Source organism: Theobroma cacao, chromosome 2 (assembly GCF_053813885.1).
Source record: "Theobroma cacao isolate CCN51 chromosome 2, ASM5381388v1, whole genome shotgun sequence".
In the NCBI taxonomy this organism is placed as follows: domain Eukaryota; kingdom Viridiplantae; phylum Streptophyta; class Magnoliopsida; order Malvales; family Malvaceae; genus Theobroma; species Theobroma cacao.
In genome coordinates this window covers 16,716,271-16,740,338 of record NC_142640.1, presented here as the reverse complement: position 1 = coordinate 16,740,338, position 24,068 = coordinate 16,716,271, and the positions used below count along the sequence as shown (strand labels likewise).

The 24,068-nt window shown below is 37.2% G+C and overlaps 4 protein-coding genes across 4 annotated transcripts; 2 read left to right on the top strand and 2 right to left on the bottom strand.

The window, feature by feature from the left end:
* Positions 1 to 1,750: 1,750 nt before the first annotated feature.
* On the top strand, positions 1,751 to 8,985 carry HK3 (histidine kinase 3). The gene is made up of 11 exons (XM_007043906.3): positions 1,751 to 3,116; positions 3,568 to 3,849; positions 4,156 to 4,325; positions 4,672 to 4,884; positions 5,204 to 5,390; positions 5,475 to 5,526; positions 5,666 to 5,895; positions 6,047 to 6,145; positions 6,448 to 7,571; positions 7,848 to 8,210; positions 8,410 to 8,985. The coding sequence occupies exons 1-10, from the start codon at positions 2,628 to 2,630 to the stop codon at positions 8,089 to 8,091; spliced, it is 3,090 nt and encodes a 1,029-aa protein (XP_007043968.2). The 5' UTR covers positions 1,751 to 2,627; the 3' UTR covers positions 8,092 to 8,210; positions 8,410 to 8,985.
* A 3,907-nt stretch (positions 8,986 to 12,892) lies between these two features.
* On the top strand, positions 12,893 to 14,456 carry LOC18608971 (nuclear transport factor 2B). The gene is made up of 2 exons (XM_007043904.3): positions 12,893 to 13,362; positions 14,132 to 14,456. Exons 1-2 carry the CDS (start codon positions 13,069 to 13,071, stop codon positions 14,204 to 14,206), a joined length of 369 nt encoding a protein of 122 aa, XP_007043966.1. The 5' UTR covers positions 12,893 to 13,068; the 3' UTR covers positions 14,207 to 14,456.
* Positions 14,457 to 14,955: 499 nt separating this feature from the next.
* LOC18608970 (uncharacterized) lies at positions 14,956 to 16,371 on the bottom strand. Its single transcript, XM_007043902.3, has 2 exons — positions 15,897 to 16,371; positions 14,956 to 15,648 (listed from the first exon to the last, which is right to left on the bottom strand). The coding sequence occupies exons 1-2, from the start codon at positions 16,041 to 16,043 to the stop codon at positions 15,142 to 15,144; spliced, it is 654 nt and encodes a 217-aa protein (XP_007043964.2). The 5' UTR covers positions 16,044 to 16,371; the 3' UTR covers positions 14,956 to 15,141.
* A 144-nt stretch (positions 16,372 to 16,515) lies between these two features.
* Positions 16,516 to 23,565, bottom strand: LOC18608969 (Calmodulin-binding transcription activator protein with CG-1 and Ankyrin domain). The gene is made up of 13 exons (XM_018115464.2): positions 23,197 to 23,565; positions 22,930 to 23,055; positions 22,709 to 22,824; positions 22,246 to 22,334; positions 22,084 to 22,129; positions 21,353 to 21,842; positions 20,167 to 20,285; positions 19,650 to 19,740; positions 19,331 to 19,554; positions 18,531 to 19,207; positions 17,635 to 18,217; positions 17,219 to 17,512; positions 16,516 to 16,942 (listed from the first exon to the last, which is right to left on the bottom strand). The coding sequence occupies exons 1-13, from the start codon at positions 23,207 to 23,209 to the stop codon at positions 16,850 to 16,852; spliced, it is 2,961 nt and encodes a 986-aa protein (XP_017970953.1). The 5' UTR covers positions 23,210 to 23,565; the 3' UTR covers positions 16,516 to 16,849.
* Between the last annotated feature and the right edge of the window lie 503 nt (positions 23,566 to 24,068).

Here is a 24,068-nt window from a genome sequence, read left to right as displayed (position 1 = left end):
ACTAATAAATAACACAAGGACAAAGGATGATGGCATTTCAAAACTTTAGAAAATATATACCAAAAAAAAAAGGGCAATCACTCATAAATAACACAAAGAAAGGAACCCTTTTCCCCAAAACCTTAGGGTGAAAAGATTTAGAAATTTACTAATTGAACAAAACCCTTTGGTGGTGTGATTAATCTCTTCTAAATGCAAGCGAAAGGAAAACAATTTTAAAGAAGTGATTTTTCTTGTTTCGGCACGGAAAGGAAAAACAAACGCGCCTTCACGAACTTCACTTACAGAGGCCCCGACACAACCGCCCAAGAGTAAGCCGCAGCCCTCGTTGCACACGTGGCAGATAGATGGCAGTTTTCAATCTAAGCCCCCACGGGTGCCACGTAACAAAGTCAAGGGCCATTATGGAGACTACACGTTGGAGTGTGCGATTGGTTGGAGAAGGAGAACCGGTGGGCCGACGTGGGACGTCGCTATCACGAAGAGCTCCCCCAGAGGACACCCAAAAGAAGTGGGTAGTGATGGCCTAATCACCTTGGTGACAAAGCCTTGATTAAAGTGCCCTCCTACTTTCGCTACCGCTTTTTTTCCCCTAATTACTGTTTTGCCACTGTTGTCGCCAATCACCCACTACTTTGACATCTCTGCCCCTCCCACTTCCCCCTTATTTACAAAGCCCTTTGTCGTCTTTGTCAAAAGCATTTTGCTTCTTCTTGCTTCCTAGAACGTAAACAAAAAATACTAGTAATAATAATATTAAAAAGAAAGCTGGAAAAGGAGATGCTGCGGCTAGCTATAACCCTAAGGCTTCCGGGGTTGAGGTTGGTTACAACCACATTTTTGGTTTCTGGGGTACGATAAAAGCTTATTCTATGATTGGTGGGGTTGAGCTTTTTGGCTTAAACTTGTTAAAAAACAGGCGATGAGGTGTCACTCATACAAAAGAAAGAAGCATTGATACGTTTTGGGCGCGTAAAAGTGGCATCCTGTTGAAGCAAAAACATTCGGAAAGATTTGTTTGTTTTCTTCTTCCATTTGAACCAAAAACACACAAGAATTTATATCTAGTATGGGAATTTTTAGGCTTTTTAGCATGCAAAGCAGCTAGAAAAATGGTGAGCGTGTAACTAAACAGCGGACCCTTGGCCTAGATTCCACTATAGAGGAGAAGACATAATAAGACCTTGAGAGGTTTCAATCATGGAATAGAGAGAGAGAAGGGGGAGTTGGCTCGAGGGGATGGCCTTGGCTTCATCTCTTCACCTACTCTTTTGACTCAGGGTCCTGTTATGGCAATTTTGAAAAGAGCAGGGCACCTTATGCCAAAATGGGTGAAACAATAATTAAGTCGATGTCAATTGATAGAAATTTTGTTCTCATGCGAGGGTACTTTTGTCAACAGAAAGTACAGCCCATACAAAGACAGGGAGTTAACGACTTGGCGTGTAGAAGTTGTCTACTTGAGGGCGTGGATGGATGGAGATGTGAACACAAGGGAGAGTTTGGGAAACCCAAAAAACACATAGGAGAAAGAAGACAATGATTTTTCTCAGTGGAAGATACCCTTCCTACCCTTATTAAATATTTGTAATTAGTATATTTAAAGAAAAAAGAACAAGACATACTGATAGTACTACAGTACTAGTATAAAAATATAAAATATTAAATACATATTTTTGTAAGCTTTGAACTTTAAAACTTTTGCTAGTATATGTTTCTTTTTTTGGGGCGGGGGGGGGCGGGGGGGGGGGGGTGAATGGTATGGGATAGAGATAATGGCCTGTGCTAGCAGACATTTCTACCACCATATTCCTCTCATCTTTCTTTCACAGATTCTTTCAATCTTAAATGTCCATGAATCCGCTCTTGTTAGGTTCTTTATCTTCAACTACACCAGCAACTTGTAAGGGTAGTGTCACCTTTAATAATACTAGTAGTAATCTTATTTTTGCTGTAAATTCTGTTGATAGATCTCTACAGGTTGTTACAGGTGATCTTTGGGGTCAAACCTTAATACCCACATGTTTGATAACTGTCGTCCTGCTTGATTTTAGGAATTTAAGGACTTCTCTCTAGTAAACTAGATTTCATGTCAGATTCTTTTGCCTGGGGGAAGGGGGAAGCTTAGCTAGTTTTTACTGATTTGATATCTAATTTTGGAATCTTTGTTTTCTGGTCACTTCTGGACTCTGGTTGGTAGTTAACAGGATAAAAGCAAATTCTGTTTAGAATTAGAAACCCAGAATCTTGACGGATTTTTTAATTCTTTTTTGTGGTTATTGCCAAAATTTTCCTTACCTTCCTAATCCTGGCTCTTCTATTTTGCATTTCTCAGTTAGTAGAGGCTATAGTACTGGATAAGATAGCATCTTTTTTCTTTTTAATCTTTCCCTCACGGGTACAACTCCTTCCAATCAATCTGTCTTGTAGTTAATTTGGAGTTTGCTGGGTTTTTCTTCTTATCCCAAGGTTCTTGATTTTTTGGCGATGTTGGATTTTACTAGACAGTTTCTATAGATTTGACAGTGGGTCTCTCTCTTCTAGCTGGAATTAACAAGGAAGTTAGACCCACTTCAGTCTGGGGTACTGTTTTCTTAGTTAGCTTGTGATTGGTCACTGTGTCTTGGATGAGTCTTCTCCATGTATTTGGGTTTGGTTTGAAGGTGGGGCATCTGCTTTGGATGTTATGTTGCTGGATAGCATCTATGATCTCTATGAACTGGTTCATTAATGGTGAATTTAAGGATGCCAAGGCTGGTCTCCTTGGTGATAGTGGTAGCAAGATGTGGTTCAAATGCTGGGATAAAATTTCTAGCTATAGCTTCAAGATCCACCATCACTACTACCAGTATATTGGTTCAAAGAGACTTGGCAAAACTTGGTGGAGAAAGCTCTTGTTTTCATGGGTAATTGTTTGGACCATAGCTTCTATTTGGATCTTCTGTTACATGAGCTCTCAAGCTACGGAAAAGAGGAAGGAGACACTTGCTAGCATGTGTGATGAGAGAGCGAGGATGTTGCAGGATCAGTTTAATGTAAGCATGAACCATATCCAGGCTATGTCCATTTTGATCTCAACCTTCCACCATGGCAAGCACCCCTCTGCTATTGATCAGGTAAGTCATATCCTCTTCTTGCAACTTTTAGTTTTAGTAAGTTAGAATACTGCAAGTGGTTGAGAGATAATTATGCACTTGAGGTGCTTGATTGCCATCATTTTGTGTCTTCTTTCTCTTGTGCTCAACTCAGAGTGCTATCTTGTTGCTTTTTTTCTTAATTTAGAATGGAATTCACCCTATCTTAGCAATTGAACTGCTTGATCTGGATTAGTCTAGGGTACTTACTTAATGTGATTGATGACCTATATAACTAAGCGATCTCAACCAGAACTGTTATTCCCAGGTTTTAGATCAAATAAGAATTTTGCCAATTTGATACCCATTCCTGGTTCAGATGTTAAACAAGGTTATTTAAGCTTAGACCAAACTAGATCTGAGTGTTTTTAGTTATGAATTACGATCACTTGATTTTTAGTCAACAAAGGAAACTCACTTTAAGAACCTGTAGAGGACTTTTGCGAGGTACACGGAACGAACTGCTTTTGAGAGGCCCCTCACAAGTGGTGTGGCATATGCTGTAAGGGTGCTCCACTCTGAAAGGGAACAATTTGAGAAGCAACAGGGTTGGACTATTAAGAGGATGGATACCCTTGAAAAAAATCCAGTTCATAAAGATGACTATAATCCTGACCTCTTGGAACCATCACCAATTCAGGAAGAATATGCTCCTGTTATCTTTGCACAGGATATCATTGCACATGTGGTTTCTATTGATATGCTGTCAGGAAAGGTTAGTTGCTTTACTATTTTTTAAAAGGTTCTTTTGATTCTTTCTGTAGCCATAATTCGCACTGATAGATTTCACTGAAAGTTGTACTATTTCTAATAAAGGAGAATAGCACAGAAGAGAAACCCAAAGTTCCTGAATAACTTGTATTAAGTTTAATAGGACTGAAGAGTTAATTTTATTGCTTTCTAGTTTGGAAGAACACTGTTTTCAATCTCTTAAGAGCTTTGACACTGGCTGAATAAAGAAATTTGAATGCATTTATTACAATCTTCGGTTGTGAAGCACCAATTTCTTGTGTACCAACAGGAAGATCGTGAGAATGTATTGCGTGCAAGAAAATCAGGAAAAGGGGTGCTAACAGCTCCTTTTAGGTTACTCAAAACAAATCGTCTTGGAGTTATTTTGACATTTGCAGTTTACAAGGGGGATCTTCCCTCTAATGCAACTCCTAATGAGAGGATTCAAGCAACTGATGGGTATGTTTTCACTACGAACAAAAAGTAGAGGGGAATGTTTAATAAATGTCTTTTTGTTTATGAAAATAGTGGAAAGATGACTTCATTAGGCTCCCCATCTCTGGAAACACACATACACATTTGCATGAACAGGGAAAAGTTGTAAGAAGATATCCTATAGCTTAAGCCCTCTAAAATTGATCATATGCATCAATCAAAGTAAATGTCATGCAGAAAAAGGTGAAACAAACTATTACCTTTTCAACAAAAGATTCATGATGTGATGCTCTACTTAATGGCTCTAATAAGATGATCTCTTTCATGATAGCTAGTGAGAGTTATCCTAATGCCCTCATTGCTCAATCAGGTATCTTGGTGGAGTGTTTGATATTGAGTCACTTGTGGAAAAATTGCTACAACAGCTTGCAAGTAAACAAACAATCCTTGTGAATGTGTTGGATACAACTAATCAGTCTCACCCTATTAGTATGTATGGCTCAAATGCATCCGATGATGGGTTGGAACATGTCAGCCACCTTAATTTTGGAGATCCTTTCAGAAAGCATGAGATGCGGTGCAGGTAGTCCATTGATCTTGTGTCATCTATTGATCTAGGGTTCACTTTGTCTTTGATATGGGCCTCTATTGTTGGTTTTTGATCAGTTTCAATATAACATAAATTCTCATATTTCCTTAAAAACAAAGGATTGTAGTGAATTGGCCTTTGCGAGTGACATGTCAACCTTTATATAAGTTTCACTGTTATCAATGTCCACAAAACCAGGGTAATTTAATATATCAGAGAGGTTCTATATTCATTTTTCTTCTTTTTTTTTTCAAATGTTTTAAATGTAAAGAACTTGAATATAAATCATGGACAAAGTATGTTCTTCATATAGGTTTAAGCAAAAGCCACCATGGCCATGGTTAGCTATAACCACTTCAATTGGCATCCTTGTCATTGCATTACTTGTTGGGCATATATTCCATGCAACTGTTAATCGAATTGCTAAGGTGGAAGATGATTTCCATGAGATGATGGAGCTCAAAAAAAAGGCTGAGGCAGCTGATGTTGCCAAATCTCAGGTATCTAATATGTCTGATTTATACCCCAAGCCTTCTGACACAATATGGACATTTGTTCCTAATTAAATTGTGACCTTTTTGCAGTTCCTTGCTACTGTTTCCCATGAGATCAGAACCCCAATGAATGGTGTTCTGGGTGAGTCTTGAAGCTTTCGTTTATTTCCCTGAGTTATATCTATGCATTGTCTAATTATGCTTCGAAAATTAAACTAAATAACACGTAGAGAATAAAGTTTACTTAGCCGTGATGGTGAAACACCTTTTTTTTTTTTCAGGAATGTTGCATATGCTTATGGACACAGATTTAGATGTTACACAGCTAGATTATGTCAGAACTGCACAAGCTAGTGGAAAGGCTCTGGTTGCACTTATAAATGAGGTCTTGGATCAGGCTAAGATTGAGTCTGGGAAGCTAGAGCTCGAGGAAGTGCAGTTTGATCTACGAGCAGTCTTAGATGATGTGTTGTCACTCTTTTCTGGGAAGTCGCAGGACAAAGGAGTTGAGGTGAGACACCTGTATTGCACTGACTCACCTTATTCATCCACCCCCTCCACTCCTCTCTTTCTTTCTTTTTAATCCTTAATTTGGTGTCCATCCAAGTAACATTGTCTAATGTATGGTCAATTTTGTATAATCAATTTGTGGGTGTGTGCAGTTGGCAGTTTACATCTCTGATCGAGTTCCTGAGATGCTAATTGGTGATCCCGGGAGATTCAGACAAATAATCACCAATCTCATGGGAAACTCCATTAAAGTATGTGGTTGGTTCTCCATTTAATACATGTAAAATTTGTTGGTATCTGAGAAACTATTTTTTTCATGTGGATCTAAAATTTTTAACTGTGTTGAACAGTGTCATGAATGTTATTATGAACCCAATAAAGCCATTATTATATATATGAATGTTGAAACTTACTAATTAGAGTCTTAGAATATTTTCTCTTTTCTTTTGCTCCATCTAGCAATCCAGGGAGCCAGAAATTTCAATTTAAATGCAGTGTTATCTGGATTATGCTTTAGTAGCTGTAAAACTTATAATTGGCTTATTTGGTGCAGTTCACAGAGAAAGGGCACATCCTTGTTACTGTTCATCTTGTGGAGGAGGTGATTGATTCAATAGAAGTTGAGACAGAATCTTCATCAAAGAACACGTTGAGTGGTTTTCCTGTAGCAGATAGATGCGTCAGCTGGAAAGGATTTAGAACTTTCAGTCAAGAAGGATCAATGCAACCTTTCTCTGACAGCATTAATCTTATCGTATCGGTTGAAGATACAGGAGAAGGAATCCCTCTAGAAGCCCAGTCTCGTGTTTTCACCCGTTTTATGCAAGTGGGTCCTTCTATTTCCCGAACACATGGAGGCACGGGAATTGGACTAAGCATAAGCAAGTGTTTGGTTGGTCTAATGAAAGGAGAAATTGGATTTGTGAGCATCCCTAAGATTGGGTCCACCTTTACATTTACTGCTGTTTTCACCGGTGGCTGCTCTAGTTCAAACGAGTACAAGAGCCAGCAAATCAACAAACAGTCTAACTCTGTTTCCTCAGAGTTTCATGGAATGAGAGCATTACTTGTGGATACTAGACCTGTTCGGGCGAAGGTGTCAAGATATCATATCCAACGGCTGGGAATTCATGTTGAAGTAGCTTCTGATTGGAATCAAGGTTTATCTAGCATAAGCAGGGGGAATAATGCTATCCACATGGTTCTCATTGAACAGGAAGTTTGGGATAGGGATCTGAACAGTTCAGCTCTCTTCATCAGTAGCTTAGAGAAAATAGATCATGGTACTCCTCCGAAGGCATTCCTTTTGTCTAATTCTATCAGCTCTTCCAGAGCAAATACTACTACTTCTGGTGTTTGTAACTTGACCGTCATCCCAAAGCCCTTGAGGGCTAGCATGTTAGCGGCATCTTTACAACGAGCCATGGGAGTTGGGAACAAAGGGAATCCCCGCAATGGGGAGTTACCTAGCTTGTCTCTTCGGAATCTTCTTCTTGGGAGAAAAATTCTAATTGTAGATGACAACAATGTGAATCTAAAAGTAGCTGCTGGTGCATTGAAAAAGTATGGAGCTGATGTGATTAGTGCTGCGAGAGGAATAGAGGCTATTGAACTGCTTACACCACCTCACCAGTTTGATGCCTGTTTCATGGATATCCAAATGCCAGAAATGGATGGGTACGTAAACCTATACTGCTTTTAAAAATTTCTTGTACAATTCTGATTAGGAAATTAAGTTTTGAAACCTTACAAAATAAGATAACAAATAAGGGAAAAGAAGATTATGTTCTGTAGGTGGTGCAATGAGCACTGAAGATGCCTTTTACGATGTCGTATGTTTGCTGGCTGCTGTTTGCATTTCATAGTTTATTGGTTTGTTTATAGTTCTCAAGTAATTATATTCTGACTTAGTCATGTTTAATGCTGATAGTGTTTTTCTTCGTCTTCCAACAGGTTTGAAGCTACAAAGAAAATTCGGGATATGGAACAGAACATCAATAATCGTATTCAATTTGGAGAATTATCAGTTAAAACTTATAACAATGTTTTCAATTGGCATGTACCCATTTTGGCTATGACTGCAGATGTGATACAGGCTACGCACGAGGAATGCCTACGGTGTGGAATGGATGGATATGTGTCAAAACCATTTGAAGCGGAGCAATTATACCGGGAAGTTTCACGATTTTTCCAATAGGCATCAGATCAGAATCTGTTGGAAGGACTTCCGCTCGTAACATGCCAATGGCATAAATAGGACTGCCTGTACTCTGGCATGCTTTTGGATACTTAAAAAATTTCTGGTTCTTCCCTAGAGTGAGTTCCTCCAACCTCATCTTGTAACTCTTTGCATTTTGAAGTATTCCCATTAAAAGGTTTTTCTCATGAAGATCTAGTTTGTTTCCAAGCCTCGGAAAAACCTTTCAATTATTCCTCAAAGCTATGCAAAAAAAAGCATCATGTTTTTCTTGTTAACCAGTCTGTTGACATCTTGTCATGCTTGACGTTTTTGCAGGGAAACAATTGTCTTGTGGCAGAGTGTACATAGAATCATGCTTGTATATTGGGATTGAATTTTCTTGTATCTTAGGATAAAGATAGCAAAGCCAGTTGATTTTTCTTTTGCTTGTAAAGTAGATCACAATTCCAAGCCTCTGAGCAGGGTTGGTGAAGTGAGATTTTTTGTGCAGTTAAAAGCTCTTCAATATGACTTAGGGTTAAAAAAGGAAAAATACCTCTTGCAAATGGATGGAAGAAATCTTATTCCTCTGAGTGTATTATAGAAATTGCATCATCCTTGTGTAGTAATAAAAACTGCGGCCATTTTCAAGGCATCTTGCTGGTTCTCTGGGCATGATTTATTGTCGCATAGTGACCAATTCAGTTGAAAGAACTGAAGATTGCTTGCTTCTCAGCAACAAGAGGGGAGATTGCCACCTTGTACATTTTCACTTTAATAAAAATGAAGATGGATTGGTACTTGTATTAGTAGCTTTTTCCTTTTGACCTTTGTTGTAACAATGTTGAGAGTCCGTTGAAACAAGCGTTCCATGTAACTAGTACAGTGACAATGGATCCATTTGAGCAAGAATGTGAGTTATAGCCGCGACTTTTGTAATCGAATTAGGTAGAAATCACAGAAACAGAGTTGAGAAAGAATGTGAGTGGGTTACTCTTGTGATGCACAAAGCTTTAGTTATTTCCAAACCTCTTTGTAACTAAATGCAAAGCAAGAGAAGAAGTGAAAAAGTTTGCATCGAATATAATCAAGGGATGTAGGTGGGACCCTTCGCCGCAATAATAATTCTCACAAGGATGGCAAGAGCAAGGTGAAAATGAGACGACCCAACAACAGGTCTGAAATTTGTGCAATGGAGGAGGACATCCACCTCCCCTACCTGCCCCTTTGTCACTACCCATTGTTCTCTTTAATTCGCCCTCCGCACTTGCTTTTCTCATTCTCCTTTGAATTTCTCTAATATCAGTATCATATGGATCTTTTATACACAACACTTAACAAAATATATTGTGAGTGAGCCATACTTCGCAAAGTTTAAGGTGCATACGTTTTCATCTTGTAGTTGAAAAAAATAATTTCTTAATTTTTATCTATTAATAAATTGGTGTTTTTTTTTTTATCAAATATTGAGGGATACATGTATTAGTTAATAAAAAGAAAAATTAAAAGCATAACATTTTAAAAATTTCTTAAATTATTTTAAAATATCAAATAAAATTTTTTTATTACATTCAATCGAATTTTTATATTTTAATTTTAAATCAAATAGACTTTTATAATGTTATAAAGATTAATTAATTATCATTAATTAAATCGTCATTTGTCTTTTTTATGTCATATGATGTGACATGATGCACTGATTTATCATAATAAAAAATTATGTGACATGTTGATATAAAATATTAACATAATCACATGTTATTTTCACCCATTACATTAATATCATGTTAATATCAAATAGAAATAAAGTAATAAAAGATATTTTTACTAATGATAATTAATCATTGTTAATTATAAAGATCTAAATGATCCAAATAAAAATAAAAAGTCTTAATTGAATGTAATAAAAAAATTTTATTTAAATTATTATGTCAAGATTAAATTATGTAGGTTTTAAAATTTTTCTCACATTTTTATTATTATTTATTCTGTTTCTTTTTCCCTTTTCTCTATTTCCGACCGACGGTGGCAAAGGATTGGATCTGGCCTTGTTGGTTCTATGATTGTGGTTGGAGCTAGATCGATGCTTGCTTTTGCAAATCTGACAGAGGGAAGAGATCGAGCTTCACAACTAATGTGAAGGCAGTAGGGACTGAATTGGCTCTAGCCTTTCTTTGTTGTTGGCTAGTTCTTGGCAGATGGAAGAGAGATGGGGAGAAAAAAGACAAAAAATATATATATATATACAAGGAAGAGAAAAGTAAAAGAAATAAATAACAAAAGAAAGAAAATTAAAATTTTGGACATTTTTTTCTAATTTTTTAGATTTTATGAAAAATTATAATTTCAAATAATTTTTATTTTTGAAATAATTTCTTTTACCTTTACTCTTCATATGATATGATCTTTAAAATTGAATTAAGTAAAAAATTTTGAATAAATAGTTAATGGCATAATATCTAAAAAATTCTTAAATTATTTAGAAAAATTTAAATAAACCTATATTTGAACTAAATAAACTCTTATAATTAATAATTAATTAATTATTATTAATAAAAAAAATCAATTGTCATTTTATGTCACCCGACTCTAATGTGACGTGTTAATATATCATGATAGATAATGATAACATATGTTAATGTGACATGATAATATAATCATATGATATTTTTTATTTTTCACATTCTCGTCACCTAAATATAAAATGATAAAGTGATAGTTTGATAATAACAATTAGTCATTCGGTAATCATAAAAGCTTATATGAATAAAATAAAAATATAAAAACTTAATTAAAAAATAAAAACTTATTTAAATTTTTTTAAATAATTAAAAAGTTAATTACCCTTTGTCAATTTCTTAATTTAGAAAAAAAAAAACTTAATTGCGAAGCAGGGCAACAGTAGAGCGTAGACTAGCGGGATTGACTGTTCACGATGTTTGTTGACAACGTCAACCTTAAGGTTTCTTGGCAGGCATTAAAGGGGGCCTTTGGAGTGTGTGGTTGCATCATGGACATCTTCATGGCAAATAGAGGTGAGTACGAGAAGAAGCACCTTACGCATTTTTGAGAGACCATTACGAAGAAGAGTTGAGAAAGGTAGTTAAGAAGGTTGCCTTTGGGTGGAGAGCTAGGAAGAGGAAGACAAGCGCCCTGAGGAGGGAGCCAAGATCCATTGGGGAGCATTTAGGAAGTAAAATGTTGAATGACAAGGTGGTAGGTCTTATTAGGAAGTTCTTAATGAACACAAGGTCAAGCAGAAAAAGAAGAGGTAGTGAAAGAAATAGCGTTGTCTATGCCGGAGTGTGGTGGGTTTATTAAGAGAGACCTTCAACCCCAAGGTGATTCAATCAAGCCTTTTGAATCAAGGTATCACCGCCTTCATTAGGCCTCTGGGAGGATTGGAAGTTCTCCTCACGTTCGGGGAGAACAAAGAAATGGAGTGTTAGATTAATGACTTTTCACAAATGTTCTTCTTGTGGTTCGAATTGGTGAAGCCGTGTTATGTCGTTTATACGGATGGAAGCCAATTAAGATGAATCCAAGTTCAAATCATATGGATGAAGTGGTGGGGGAAAATCAATTTTTTTTCATAAGAAGTCTACAATTTCTCGATATTAGTCTTATTGTTAAATCCAAATACATATCACGTATCGAAATTTTGTTTTTTAATATTAAGTATCGAGTATGTATTACATTCATATAAAATACAAAAATAAATTAAAAAAATTATAGTTTTAACAGAATTGAAGATTATAGATCATAAATTGAAAAGGTGATTATTTAATTAATTTAAACTTTCAATATATTCCTTAATCATATAGTTTTTAACTAAAATATATATTTTTATATTATTTTATTAATTAAAAATAAAAAAAATATTTATCATGCGAAAACTAAAAGGCAATTTGATTTTTTTAGTATTTTTTATTTAACATCTAAAGATTGAAACTTATAAAAAAAATATAATTTTTCATGTTTCAATTTTAAAAAAATAAAAAATTAAAATTTTTAATAATTAATTAGAATTAATTTTTTTTAAAAAAATTATCGATTGTATCGTATGATACATCTTATATCGTAAGATACACTTTCGATACTTGATTAAATGCGATACAACTATAAATACATATTATTTTCTTTAGTTTGTTTAGGTATAATTAGAATCCTAAGTTTTTTTCTATTAGATTAAAAATAAACGGAATGGAGCAAGTTGTTTTTTTTTTGTTTTGTTAAATTCATAAGTCAATCATTTTAAAACATGTGGTCGGCTAAAAATGAAAAACCTAATTCTTATTTAGTAAGTTTTAATGACATGTTATTTGACACATGATAATGATATCATCAAAATAACATATTACATGGTAGATGTTGTGACATCAAAATATTAATTATACTGTTGATTAACGAAATTTCATCAATTGTATGTGAAAGAGATTCATTAGATTTAAAATAAAAATTTAAAAATTAAATTAAATATAATAAAAAAATAAAAACTTAATTAATTAATTTGATATAATTCATAAGTTTATTTGGATATTTAATAAAAAGAAAATCAAAATGCCTTTAAGCAGCGTCGCGGTTGGTTGACGTAATTTAGTCAAATCGTCCAAAAAAAGAAGAGGTAGGCAGCGTTCCATTGACGCAACGCAAAGGGGATCAGCCAGTTGATAGACAGTAAAGAGGGTGTATAAAAGAGGAGCGTCTAAAGTGACTGATAAAAAAATCAAATAAAACCCCACACGCAGGCAGCCACCTGTTTGATTTTTTTATGATTCACAATCAGCCGTTGGATGCATCCTCCTATAAAGATTAATGTATAAAAAAAACCCCTCCCTACTCTCATCTCACTCGCCTCTCTTGGCTTCAGTCCTGTCCCTGCTCTCTCTCTCTCTCTCTCTCTCTCTCTTGCGTGATTTTGAAGCCACCGCTCAAGCTCAGGCAAAAACCAAAAAAAAAAAAAAGAAAAAGAAAAAAAGAAAACAAAAGAAGCAGATGGATCCCGACGCAGTAGCGAAGGCTTTCGTTGAGCACTACTATACGACGTTCGATGCGAACCGGGCCGGTCTAGCCAATCTCTATCAGGAAGGCTCCATGTTGACCTTCGAAGGTCAAAAGATCCAAGGCTGTCAGAACATCGTGGCTAAGCTCACCAGCCTTCCATTCCAGCAGTGCCAACACAACATAACCACCGTCGATTGCCAGCCATCCGGTGCCGGTGGCATGCTCGTCTTCGTCAGTGGTACCCTCCAGCTCGCCGGCGAACAGCATGCACTCAAGTTCAGCCAGGTAAACTCCGTTATGTCGTTGCCTCATTTCTTTCTTTTTTTTTTTTGTATTTTTAGGGTTTTTAGGGTTTAGATGCGTACTTCGGTGATGGATCTAGGGCTAATCTATTTGTCACTGTAGATTTCATCGATGACGATATCGGTGGTGTTAATTACGCGATGCGATTTGTTAGATGGATCTTTTAAATGAGTTTTGATCTGTATTGTATATCAATGGGGGATTGATGTACTCATCTGGATCTTAATAATTGTATTAACTGTGATGTTTGTAATGCGTAGTGTTCATTGGATTTGTTGAAAGATTAAATCTTCAGTGATTGTTTGTTTTTTTTTTTGCGTTCATTTATAATCTTTAGTAACTGATAACTCTAATTGGATGACAGAGGGTGCTCTCATCGGTTACTCTCTGAATGATTATCTGGCATCTCTCTCAATGTTGTTTCTGGGGACTCTGTGCAGGATACAAAATGAAAATCCACTATATCATCCCCTGTATTTACCAGGGGACATTGATGATTTCCTGTGGCTTATGTCCTACTTTTGTGCGGAGCAAACTTATATACGTTTCATCCTCATTTGTAGTTAATCATTTTATGTTGTCCTAATTATTTGTGCACGACATATGTTCTTATTGCCAAGAGCATGTTGTTATGCCCTGTTTTGAAATTAATTGATTTCTCATCTACCAATGCATTGGTCCTGGTATTTTAAAATCTTTTTGTTATCAACTTTCCTAACTGAGGATATCTTGTCTTGCTTTCTGCTCTCAGATGTTCCATTTGATGCCAACAGCCCAGGGAAGCTTTTATGTGTTGAATGACATATTCAGGTTGAACTATGCGTGAAGACACAATCACTACAATCAGTCTGAGGGGTGGGAATACAATGTCAAGGATTCAAAACAAGTTTGCTTATCTCTCTGTTCAGTTTTAGGCATTTTAAATGGAAAAATGGAAAATTTTTTTGGGGTTGATTATGTTTCATGTTTCATTCTGGTTTCCATGTCTCTCCATATTTAAGAGACTTCTTTGTTGTGATTGGTTGAGTTGGTGAAAGATGCTTTCTTATGAATTGAATGTTGCATATTTGATTGAAGACTTGTTTAAGTTAAGCTGGTTATGGCTCTCAGAAACAGATTTACCATCAATGAATTACAGATATAAGCAATTGTATGCGTACTAGGAATGGTCAATTTTTGTTTCCTTGGTTCATTTTCATTTGAGGGGTTGACCCCTGTTCTTGCAGAGCTCTGGACCCTTGGCTTTAAACCTTGGGTGGTTCATTATGATACTTCATTTACAGGTTTAAAGATGGATTTGTGGGTGAATCCGAAGTTTTGCTGTTACAGATTAATTTTATCTAGCCATTAATTTTAATTATTGGGAACTGCTGGTGCAGCTGACATCGGTTTTATCAATAATGAATGATCAAAGCTTTTCACAGGGGATCTGCAGAGGTATGTATACCCTGACAGGAATCTGGTAGGAATCCACCTTGAAGGAAAGCGATATTTTATTTCTAGAAACCAGAAGTCGAAATGATTCAATGAAATTAGATTCCTCCTGTGCAAAGTATGCAATCTGTTTCCCAAAAATATTCCGCGGTCGCAAATTGAATTTAGTATTATTATAACACTTCTACGAACGGTTCAACAGAACAAGAGGTAAACAAAAAATACAAGTTCACATTTCACTCTCCTTTACTTGGCGACCGATAAGAACCAGACAAAAACTTTGTAATTGCTAAAAGATCAGCTTCAAAGTCAGGACAAGACGATGGGTCAGTGCCCTTCACTGCTTGTGCTTTGTCCCAAATGTGGAAACTCTAAGTGAGGAAGCTCGGGCATTCTGACGGAGGGAAGCGAAGGGTCAAGAGGGTGATTGTGGTGGGTTTTTGTAGATGAGGAATTGTTGTCTGCGTCTTGCATATTAATCCCAGGAGTAGGGTTTGGCAGCATTCTCAGGAGCATACTTCCAAATGATCTAAAAGGGTGGCTGAAACCATTTTTGACTTTGAGAAACAGGGACACCTCAGAGAGTTGCCAGACTAGAGTGACAACAATCATCACTGAAAGAAGGCAATGAGTCACAGTATTCTGCCTCTGAATCGCTCTAAGCTCTTTCACTATCTCTTCTGCACCGATCTCCCCGCATCCACATTCCACTCGGCTGCCATTTTCACGTTTTGCCTCTGCTTCATCAACCATCGGAGAAGTCACCTCCTCTAGTAAAATTGATCCTTCAGATTGCTTGCAATTGAGCGTGCTATCCCCTCTTAATGATTCCAACTGTTGAACAAAAGTAAGAAAACAACGACATCAATTTCTTTTTCCCATGACCCATGATAGTATAAAAAGTCCATCTTACGCTTACCGGGGATTTAAGACTCCTACGCCTTTGTTGATTCTGCCTTTATTTAGCACGAAATGAAAAAGCGCCTTTCCCGAAAGGGAAGGAAAAAGTAAATCAACTTGAAAAAACAACAAGGTGGTGCTGGTTGATTCCTATGAACACTTTGTACTTTCAGATTTCCTACCTGGGAAAGCAATCTGGTGAGAAGCTGGTCGTCCTCGTCTTCTTCCGAGAGTTGATCTGCAGAGGCAGAGGTATGTCTGATCCTCTTTTCTTGTATGAGTTTCTGGATTGCCAGATTGATCAGCTCAATGCCTTGAGTTGATCCCATTTGCTAGGTTGAGAGATGGAAATACGGCTGGTTTGGGGATGATGATTCTGGTCGATAACGATAATGCTTGGCTTTGGAGCTTTGAGAGGTGGACGTGGAAGCCAGAACGACACTTGAGGAGGTCACTTGGCAATTACGTGAGCTTGTCCGGCCCACTGGCCCATACGCCTGCTTCTGGCGGTGGACTAAGACAGGAGAAGAGCAATCTTTGTTTTCTGCTTGTACAAAGTTCAATTCAATCTTTACTTTATATTTTCATACGACTTCTTATACCAAAATAGAAAGATGGAAGTTTCCCACTTTTGTTAATAATCAAACAAGGTCAATTGAGGAAAGAGCAAGCATCTGTTAAAAAGAAAGGGCAAATCTTCCAACTTTAAACTTCGAAGTGACTACATCTACTTATGACTGGGACTACACAAACCATGCCCAAACCCATATAAAGCGATAGCATATGTTCTTCATCTTAATCTTCACGGCAAACGGCATAGTATTATTCATTTATTATTCCTCTTTAGACCCTCAAAAGTTTGATTTTGGCTACTGCATACAGATGGGAAAAAGGAAGAACTTATGGCCCATTTTTTGTGGGAATTCTAGGTCACAAGCACAATCAACCCCATCATAAATCATTTACAGTAATTTACTAATTACAAGAAGCATATACAGCACAACTGCAAGGAACATGGGCAAATCAATCTAAGTTACAACTATAGTGAAATGCAGGCTATTATACAACAAATCCTGTAAACTATCACATGAGGTCCAAGAGGAGGAAGGTACGTTAGGCTGATCAGAAGCTGCACCTATGGAAATTGGAAAGATTCATCACTTTCCATATCATAAGTATCACCTATAGAAGTTGATGCTGCTGGTTCATTTGTGTTAACAAGGTCAGCCTGCAAGAATATTAAGTAGGCTCAGAATTATAATACCATTGCAAAATAAGTTCCAGAACGAGGATACAAAAACGATAGCATAAGTTTTGATGGCAGAAAATTGGGTCTGAATTAACACTTCCAAAACTGGAAATTTATCACGATTCAAAGCAAAAGCATCATGATAATTTGTGGGTCTAGGATTCTCTCTGCTTAAAATCTTATGTGGCCACTCCTTATTACCAATATCACAAATTCTACAATCAACTGACCACACAAAGCTGTTTGCTGACTTACCTTAGCTTGGCGATATCTTTCAAGCATCCGGCGATATTGTTGACGTGCATCTGGAGAATCAACCATAGACAGCACACGTGAAACAGCCTCATCAACAGCTACATCCACTTTCTGCTTGCGGAACACTTTGAGAATGTCTTCATCATCGCTTTCATCAATGGACTCTGGCTCACTGCGAAAACCTCGCAAGCCAACTCCTTTCCGTCGCCAACGAAGTACAACCTTATCTAGAACACCAACAGCCCAACAGATTACCTTGTAATTTTTCCTGACCTGGTAACCTCTCACATGGGCCTGATAGAAAACAAAGAAAACAATTTGAAACATTCCATCCCATTAACCGACACAGTAAATAAGGATTTGACAGGAAGAGAGGAAGCTCCCAATTTAGTAGTTTCTGATAAGTAGTAAGATACCTGTATCTTCACAACTTTCTGGCGAAGTGCCAGAAAATCTTTGCGACCCTTCCAGCCTCGAAATTTCTTCTGAATAGATAAAGCTGCTGAATTGTAATCACGAGCATTTCCAAAAGCTAGCTTTGACAGGGTAGAAAGACCTTGAATTTCGTCTGAACTGATACCATACTCATCTACACTTGCTGCAGTAGCAACAGCTTCTTTCTGTTGTCGTTTCCTGAAAGAATGTGCACGGAAAGCATTTTGTATACGTGCAGCAGCCTGAGCTGCATTCCGGACAGCAGCCAAGGTATCTTTAAGTGAAAGCTGATCCTCACCGGTGGCAAGGCTCCCCTTTGAGACACTAGTCACAGCCATTTCGGCCTGAACTGCAGCTGAGCCTTTGGAAAGCTCACTTTCTTCCAGTGTAAGGGATGAAAGATGGCTAGTAAGAGCTAACTCAGAAAGATAACCAGCAAGTCCCTTATTGCCACTGGAGGCAGCAATAAATGCTGCGGTTTTGCCACTTGGATCTTGTGAGGTTGGATCTGTCACTGCACCAGCTGAAGCACCAGAAGCTATAAGTGCAGCAACCATTTTTTCTCTGTTAAGAAAAAAAAATTCACACCGTTCAGTAACTTTGATGTATCAAAAATGAATACAGATGTAACAGCTATATCCCTTTAACTTTGCAATCAACCTTAATACGACAGATTTAAACAACCTCCCTCCCTCCCTGCATACACCTCCCCCTCTCTCTCTAAACTAGGGAGTGTTGATGCTATTGTTATGTCTTTGAAAGTTATAACCCTCAATGATTTGTTTTTTTGAAAATTAATCCTCAATGATTTATTAACTATTGATAGCAAAAGAGAAAGGGAGAATAAGGCTACAAACGTCAGTCAGATTCTCATTACCTTCCAAAACGTGCAGCCCAGTGAAGAGCAGTCCACCCATTAATGTCTCGGAAATTTATACCGACTCCATGGTTTAGAATCGGAGTTAAGGCCCACTCAAAGCCCAATCCAGCAGCCATGTGTATTATTCCTTGCTCTTTCTTGGACATAGTGCAGCCTGACTGATCAACTGCCCCCTTGGATCTAGAACATAACCATTGCTGCAATTTGTCCTTTAAAAGCTCTTCCAGAAGCCAATCAACGGTACCAGATGAAGTCCCACTGCCAACTAAAAGAGCCTCTATGACATGACTCCATGAATCATCATCAGCTTTGAACTTACTCCGAAGATATATTCCTGACTCTATGCTATCTTTCTGCAAGGAGTCTGACAGAAGCAACTGCACAAATCTGACCAGTAACAATAGCTCTTCAGGACTTCTATTAGCTTCTTTGTGGGACAAATTACACTGAGCACAACTATTAGTATTAGCTATATACTCAAATTCTCTGACTTCACTGCAGGATTCACGATTGCCACTAGTGATGCAGAGTGTGACCTTCCCAGGAAGGTGAGGAGGAGCTCTACAACAGATAACGCCTTCCTGAATGATCTCAAGAGGAACTTCAGTCTCCCCAAACATACATGCCCAGGCAGATTCTAATGGATCACACAGAAAAGATCCAACAATGATGACCTGCATTTGGAAATTATGCAAAACTTTTAAGCTTTAACTGCAAGGGTAAATATAAAGGACTTCATGAAACAAAAGATATTATAGTGAGAAAGAACAGAAGACATAGAATTGCTTAACACACACCTTTGTGGCCTCACTGGAGTAACCCCATTCTGGAGAAACTTCCGCAATTGTGAACTTCTGTTTCTGTGCAACAGTCAAGCTTGAATCTGCTGCGAGAGGAACTCCTATTCCATCTTGGTTGAACAACATTGCATAATAATCAGAATTGGTGTCAACACCTTCTATTGCAGAAGAATAGGAAGGAATTATATCATTTTCAACTTCTTGATGTAGCAGTACAGAAGCTGACAGAGAAAGAGATAGTCAGAACTTAACAAAATAAACTAGAAATTAGAATTTCAAGTGTCAAGTTATAATCAAGAGTAGAAGGAGATCATACAGTCTCCAATGTTGGATCCATTAATATTCAGCCAACGACTCTGTTCCTGTTGTGAAGCTGGTCCAGTTCTTGAAGAAGTTAGTGGCTTTCCCTGTTTTAAGGACAAAGAAACTCTCCTTATAGCACAAAAAAAACAACAGGCCCCATATTAAGTCCAAACAGTAATCTGAAGACTCTGAACTTTAGCTCACTCGGTCAGATATCCACCTTTAAGAAGGGGTGTTACAATAGGTCTGAGGCCCAAACCCCAGATCCAGCAATTGGGAGATACTCTCTGTAAGCTAGCTAAAAGGTAACCTAGTATCGAATAATTACAAAGGATATTTAACAGCCTATTAGAAGTGTTGGTGTTTTATGCTCATACAGCAACGAACAATAAAATTGGAAACAAGATTCTCCAATTCATAAGGAAACCTTTATGTCATGGTAAATAAATATATAATAGAGGATAATTAACATGAAGATACTAAAATCTTTCATGCTTTAACATTTCTGTTCAATGCAGAAAATTCTTTACCTGGGAGTCAACTCCTGATTGAGTCTTGCATGAGTCAAATACATTTTTCCAATACAGAGATTCCTTGCTTCCATCTGAACTATCACTGACATATACTTGACTATTTTGTCCATTTTTACCTACAGAAATAGATAAGTAATTCTTTTCAGCTTCCTTACTCATCCATCATGTTCAAGAACAAACTGAAAAATACATAAACAGGAAAAAACATAGGCCAGCCATTAATTTAATACAGTACATCTGTCCAATGTCCATGTTTGCCACAAATTTTGATAGGAAAAAAAAAGTGCAATCTCAAACTAGCCAATGAAGTTATCAAATTTTACTTCTTTTATATTCGTTGTCTTTCCTTTCATTTCCCTTCTCCATTTCTCAGAGGAAGACTGGAGAGAAAGGGGGTGGGGGGGAACTTTTGAAATTTACAGTTTTTCAAAGTACAGCAAATTCCTTGGGTGTGATTTCAACCATTCTACTCTTCTTACTGTGGAGTGTAGACATAGGACCTTTTCTTTTTCCTCATTTGAAAAGGGGTGGGGGGTGTCAAACATATAGGGGCTAAGAGCTATGGCTAACTGAATTTTCACTCCGTCACAATAGTAATTTAAAAGTGAACATTGTCTCCACATATGATCAAATATTGGCCAAAGTTCTTCAATCTATCATGCTATAAAAGTGTATTAAATAAAGATCTTTCTTCATGATTCCTGAATTTGATATGGTACAAAAGTTGGGATTATTGCCTCTATTTAATAGATATTGAACATTAAGGCCCTTCTAAACTTTTTGATCCAACATCTTCACTGTTTTCTTCTGAGTTTGTACAATTGCAACACTAGTGACTATAGGCATCTACCTCTGGCAATTGCATGCAAATATGCATTTAAATAGGCAGTTGAGATTAAGATTTATTATCAGGCTACAATCTTTTCAGTAACAAACATTGCACAATATTCAACTTTTCTTGCATGGGTTTTTGACAGAAGAGAGCATAAAAATGCATAAAAGCTATCATGAACAACAAAATCAAGAGAAAAAGCTGTCATTCAATTGGCATATTGCTTTTCAGGATAGTAACTAAATATGTGAAAATTTCACCAAGTCAACTAAATTAAATAATTTCCAAGCAAACATGGAGGATAAAAAATAATGTATTATGTCAATTTTGACAGTTGGCAAAATAACAAACCTCCATCCGGAAGCAGCCCAAAACTATTTGAATAATTTTCCACCCTAGGATGTTGAGAATAAAGGTGATCTTGAACAATATCATTTGGTTCGTACAGTAGACCTGCTTGTAATTCCTGCTTGGTGATCTCTCTTCCATATTCCAGAAATCTTGAATCATTTGTATCTCCATCCAGGCAGCACAATGGACTCATTTCTTTGAAGCTGTCCTCGTTCAAACTTAACTGCTCCTCAAGCCTCTTTAAAGCCTCACTAACTTGAAGATCAGCTGAACTGGCATACTCTACTGCATTATCTATTCCATTGTTCTTAATGACTATATCAGAACTAACTTCAACAGACCCAGGACTAGATGAATTCTGATACGGTTCATGCACATCGCTAGCTAGAGAGTTGGATCCAGGATTTTGAGAAGTATAAGAGTTTGGACTTAAACTAAAACCAGAAGAGGATACCGGTGACTGCACAATGGATGCAGAACTGGGCTTAGCCTGTATATAAATATGAAGAGTGACATTAGTTTAGAAGATAAAGCAAAGCATGTCTACCCCTCATGGGAAACGGTAAAAGTTATATTGAATACCAGCTACACAGAGAAGAAGTGTTGGAAGAAAACTCATCCCATGAAAAAGATAGCATGGGAACCATGCTAAGGGTAAGAACATCTGGCTGGACAGATTTCGATTCTAGCAGAAATAATGAATAGTTATTAGTCTAAATACCCAAACTCACCTCATTTATCTCCCTATAATGAACGAGAACAATATGCTCATATGCCCTGCCAAAGAACTAAAAAATTAGCAAATATGCCTCCCCAAGGCTCAAAATGGATGGCTAAATATTTCATATCAGGAAATGAATGCTGTAAATAAATATACTATGGAGTACACTTACGGCTCCAGCATCCAATAGCTACGCCTCTGAAAATTGGGGTTCTGCGCTCCATGAGCATAGTAACAATTTAAAGTTTCAACATTACCCACCTGGTCATGCATACAACCTATCACCCCTCAGATTGAAGAAATATATGTAGAACTCCATTGACATAAGAATAATCAAATGCATTGAACATTCAACACTAACAGAGAAAGAGATATCCTTCTTTGGTTCTTCAGGTCAATTAGCCATGGTTTTCAAGTATTCTGTGTGTGTGTGTATCTTTCCTACACAACAAGAGTTCATTTTATATCACTGAATTAGCCAATGATTTGCCTTATGATAAGTTCCTGGGGGATACGAGTGATTCGTTTATTTTCTAAATAACCAAAATCACAGATTTTACAAAAATTTCATCTCATAAAATAGAAGATAACAAATAGAAGGCCATAATTAAAATGCAGGGGGTGTTTGACAAAACCTTAAGCCTTTCATGGGCTTCGCCGACAGTCCTTCCATCCTTCTTTTTACGCCAACTATGACCATCTTTACGAAAGAAACGAAGAACTCTCTTGTTGAAAAGAAACAAAGAGCCACCTATAAAAGAAATTTTCCAGTTCATAACATGGACATCCAAAAACGTAATAATAGCAGTAAAATTATAATTAACGAAATATGATAATTCAAGTTAAAAAATTTTACCTGTTGGCTTTTGAGGAGGCTCCTGGGTCAGTTCATACTTCTCATGGTTTTGCAGTATAAAGAACACTTCCGCTGGCTTTAACCACCGAGCTTGAGCTTCTCGAAAGAGATTATTAATATCATACTCTGAGATTATTGACATAAAAAAAAATTAAAGTTATTTTCTATATTTCCCAAATTAGTTAAGCCCTAAATCACATTTAAATCTAACTTAAACAGTAATGAGAGAAATTCAAAAACGAAAAACAAAAGATATCTTATACTTACCCGATTGCGCCATCTTCAGTTCCTATAAAAAAAAAATAAAAAATAAACAAACTGTAGGGAAAAAGACATGGTTGCGCTCATTGGAACGGGGAACCTTTAACTGGACCGAGGAGGAAATGAATCTCAAGTCAAAGGTCCGAGCGGGAATAGGAATAACCGGGTGGCGGAAGAAGGGAGGTAAAGTGAATTCTACACTGGATCTCACTTGAACCAGGTCAGGTCTAAGCTCTTAATTAGTACCATGTCACAGGAAAAGAGCGAAGAAGAGAAAAGAAAGACAAGGGATTGGAATTTGACTTGAAAAATCTCAGGGTTACTCACTGTACGGCTGGGACTTATAATATTGTGGAATCACTGGAACCACGAAGGTGCGGTGGAATCTGGTTGCCCATAAGAAATGATGAGTGCGGTTTAGTTCATGACGTGGCAAGTTTTGACTGGCTATAGTCAATAGTAGGGCCCTTTAGTATGTTCCCGCTGGACACGCACTTGTTTGTACCGCTGAACATACGCAAATCCAAATAGAAAAAACTGCAGCTGCGACTTGTGAGTCGGAAACCCATTCTAATCCATTGGAAGTCAGTAAGTCATGGATTCATGTGGGATGCGCATCAGAGTCCGAAGCATTGGCAGGCAAGGCAATTTTGGCATAAGGAAATTGGCTTTTGACTCGGTGTTTAACACAAGGAAATGGCGTTATGGTGATGGAGTATTCATTTTTTAGTATTTGTAGAAAGCTGGGAGGAAGGGTCGTTGGCCTTAGCAAGTGGCCTGGCCAGACCAGACCTGGGAGATAATGCGCTGAATATTTTACGAGATTTTAAAAACAATAAACACGTGCAAAAGGTGCCTGACTGCCTGCCCCTAGAATC

Excerpts from the sequence above, each read along its gene's own strand:
- LOC18608970 (XM_007043902.3), bottom strand. The coding sequence starts at position 16,043 with ATGGGATCAACTCAAGGCATTGAGCTGATCAATCTGGCAATCCAGAAA. Across the intron at positions 15,649-15,896 it reads TCACCAGATTGCTTTCCCAG|TTGGAATCATTAAGAGGGGA; the intron begins GTAGGAAATCTG and ends TTTGTTCAACAG.
- LOC18608971 (XM_007043904.3), top strand. The coding sequence starts at position 13,069 with ATGGATCCCGACGCAGTAGCGAAGGCTTTCGTTGAGCACTACTATACG. Across the intron at positions 13,363-14,131 it reads ATGCACTCAAGTTCAGCCAG|ATGTTCCATTTGATGCCAAC; the intron begins GTAAACTCCGTT and ends TTCTGCTCTCAG.
- LOC18608969 (XM_018115464.2), bottom strand. Across the intron at positions 21,843-22,083 it reads ATTATAGGGAGATAAATGAG|GCTAAGCCCAGTTCTGCATC; the intron begins GTGAGTTTGGGT and ends ATTTATATACAG. Across the intron at positions 20,286-21,352 it reads TGGGCTGCTTCCGGATGGAG|GTAAAAATGGACAAAATAGT; the intron begins GTTTGTTATTTT and ends CTATTTCTGTAG.
- HK3 (XM_007043906.3), top strand. The coding sequence starts at position 2,628 with ATGAGTCTTCTCCATGTATTTGGGTTTGGTTTGAAGGTGGGGCATCTG. Across the intron at positions 3,117-3,567 it reads ACCCCTCTGCTATTGATCAG|AGGACTTTTGCGAGGTACAC; the intron begins GTAAGTCATATC and ends AAGAACCTGTAG. Across the intron at positions 4,885-5,203 it reads AAGCATGAGATGCGGTGCAG|GTTTAAGCAAAAGCCACCAT; the intron begins GTAGTCCATTGA and ends TTCTTCATATAG.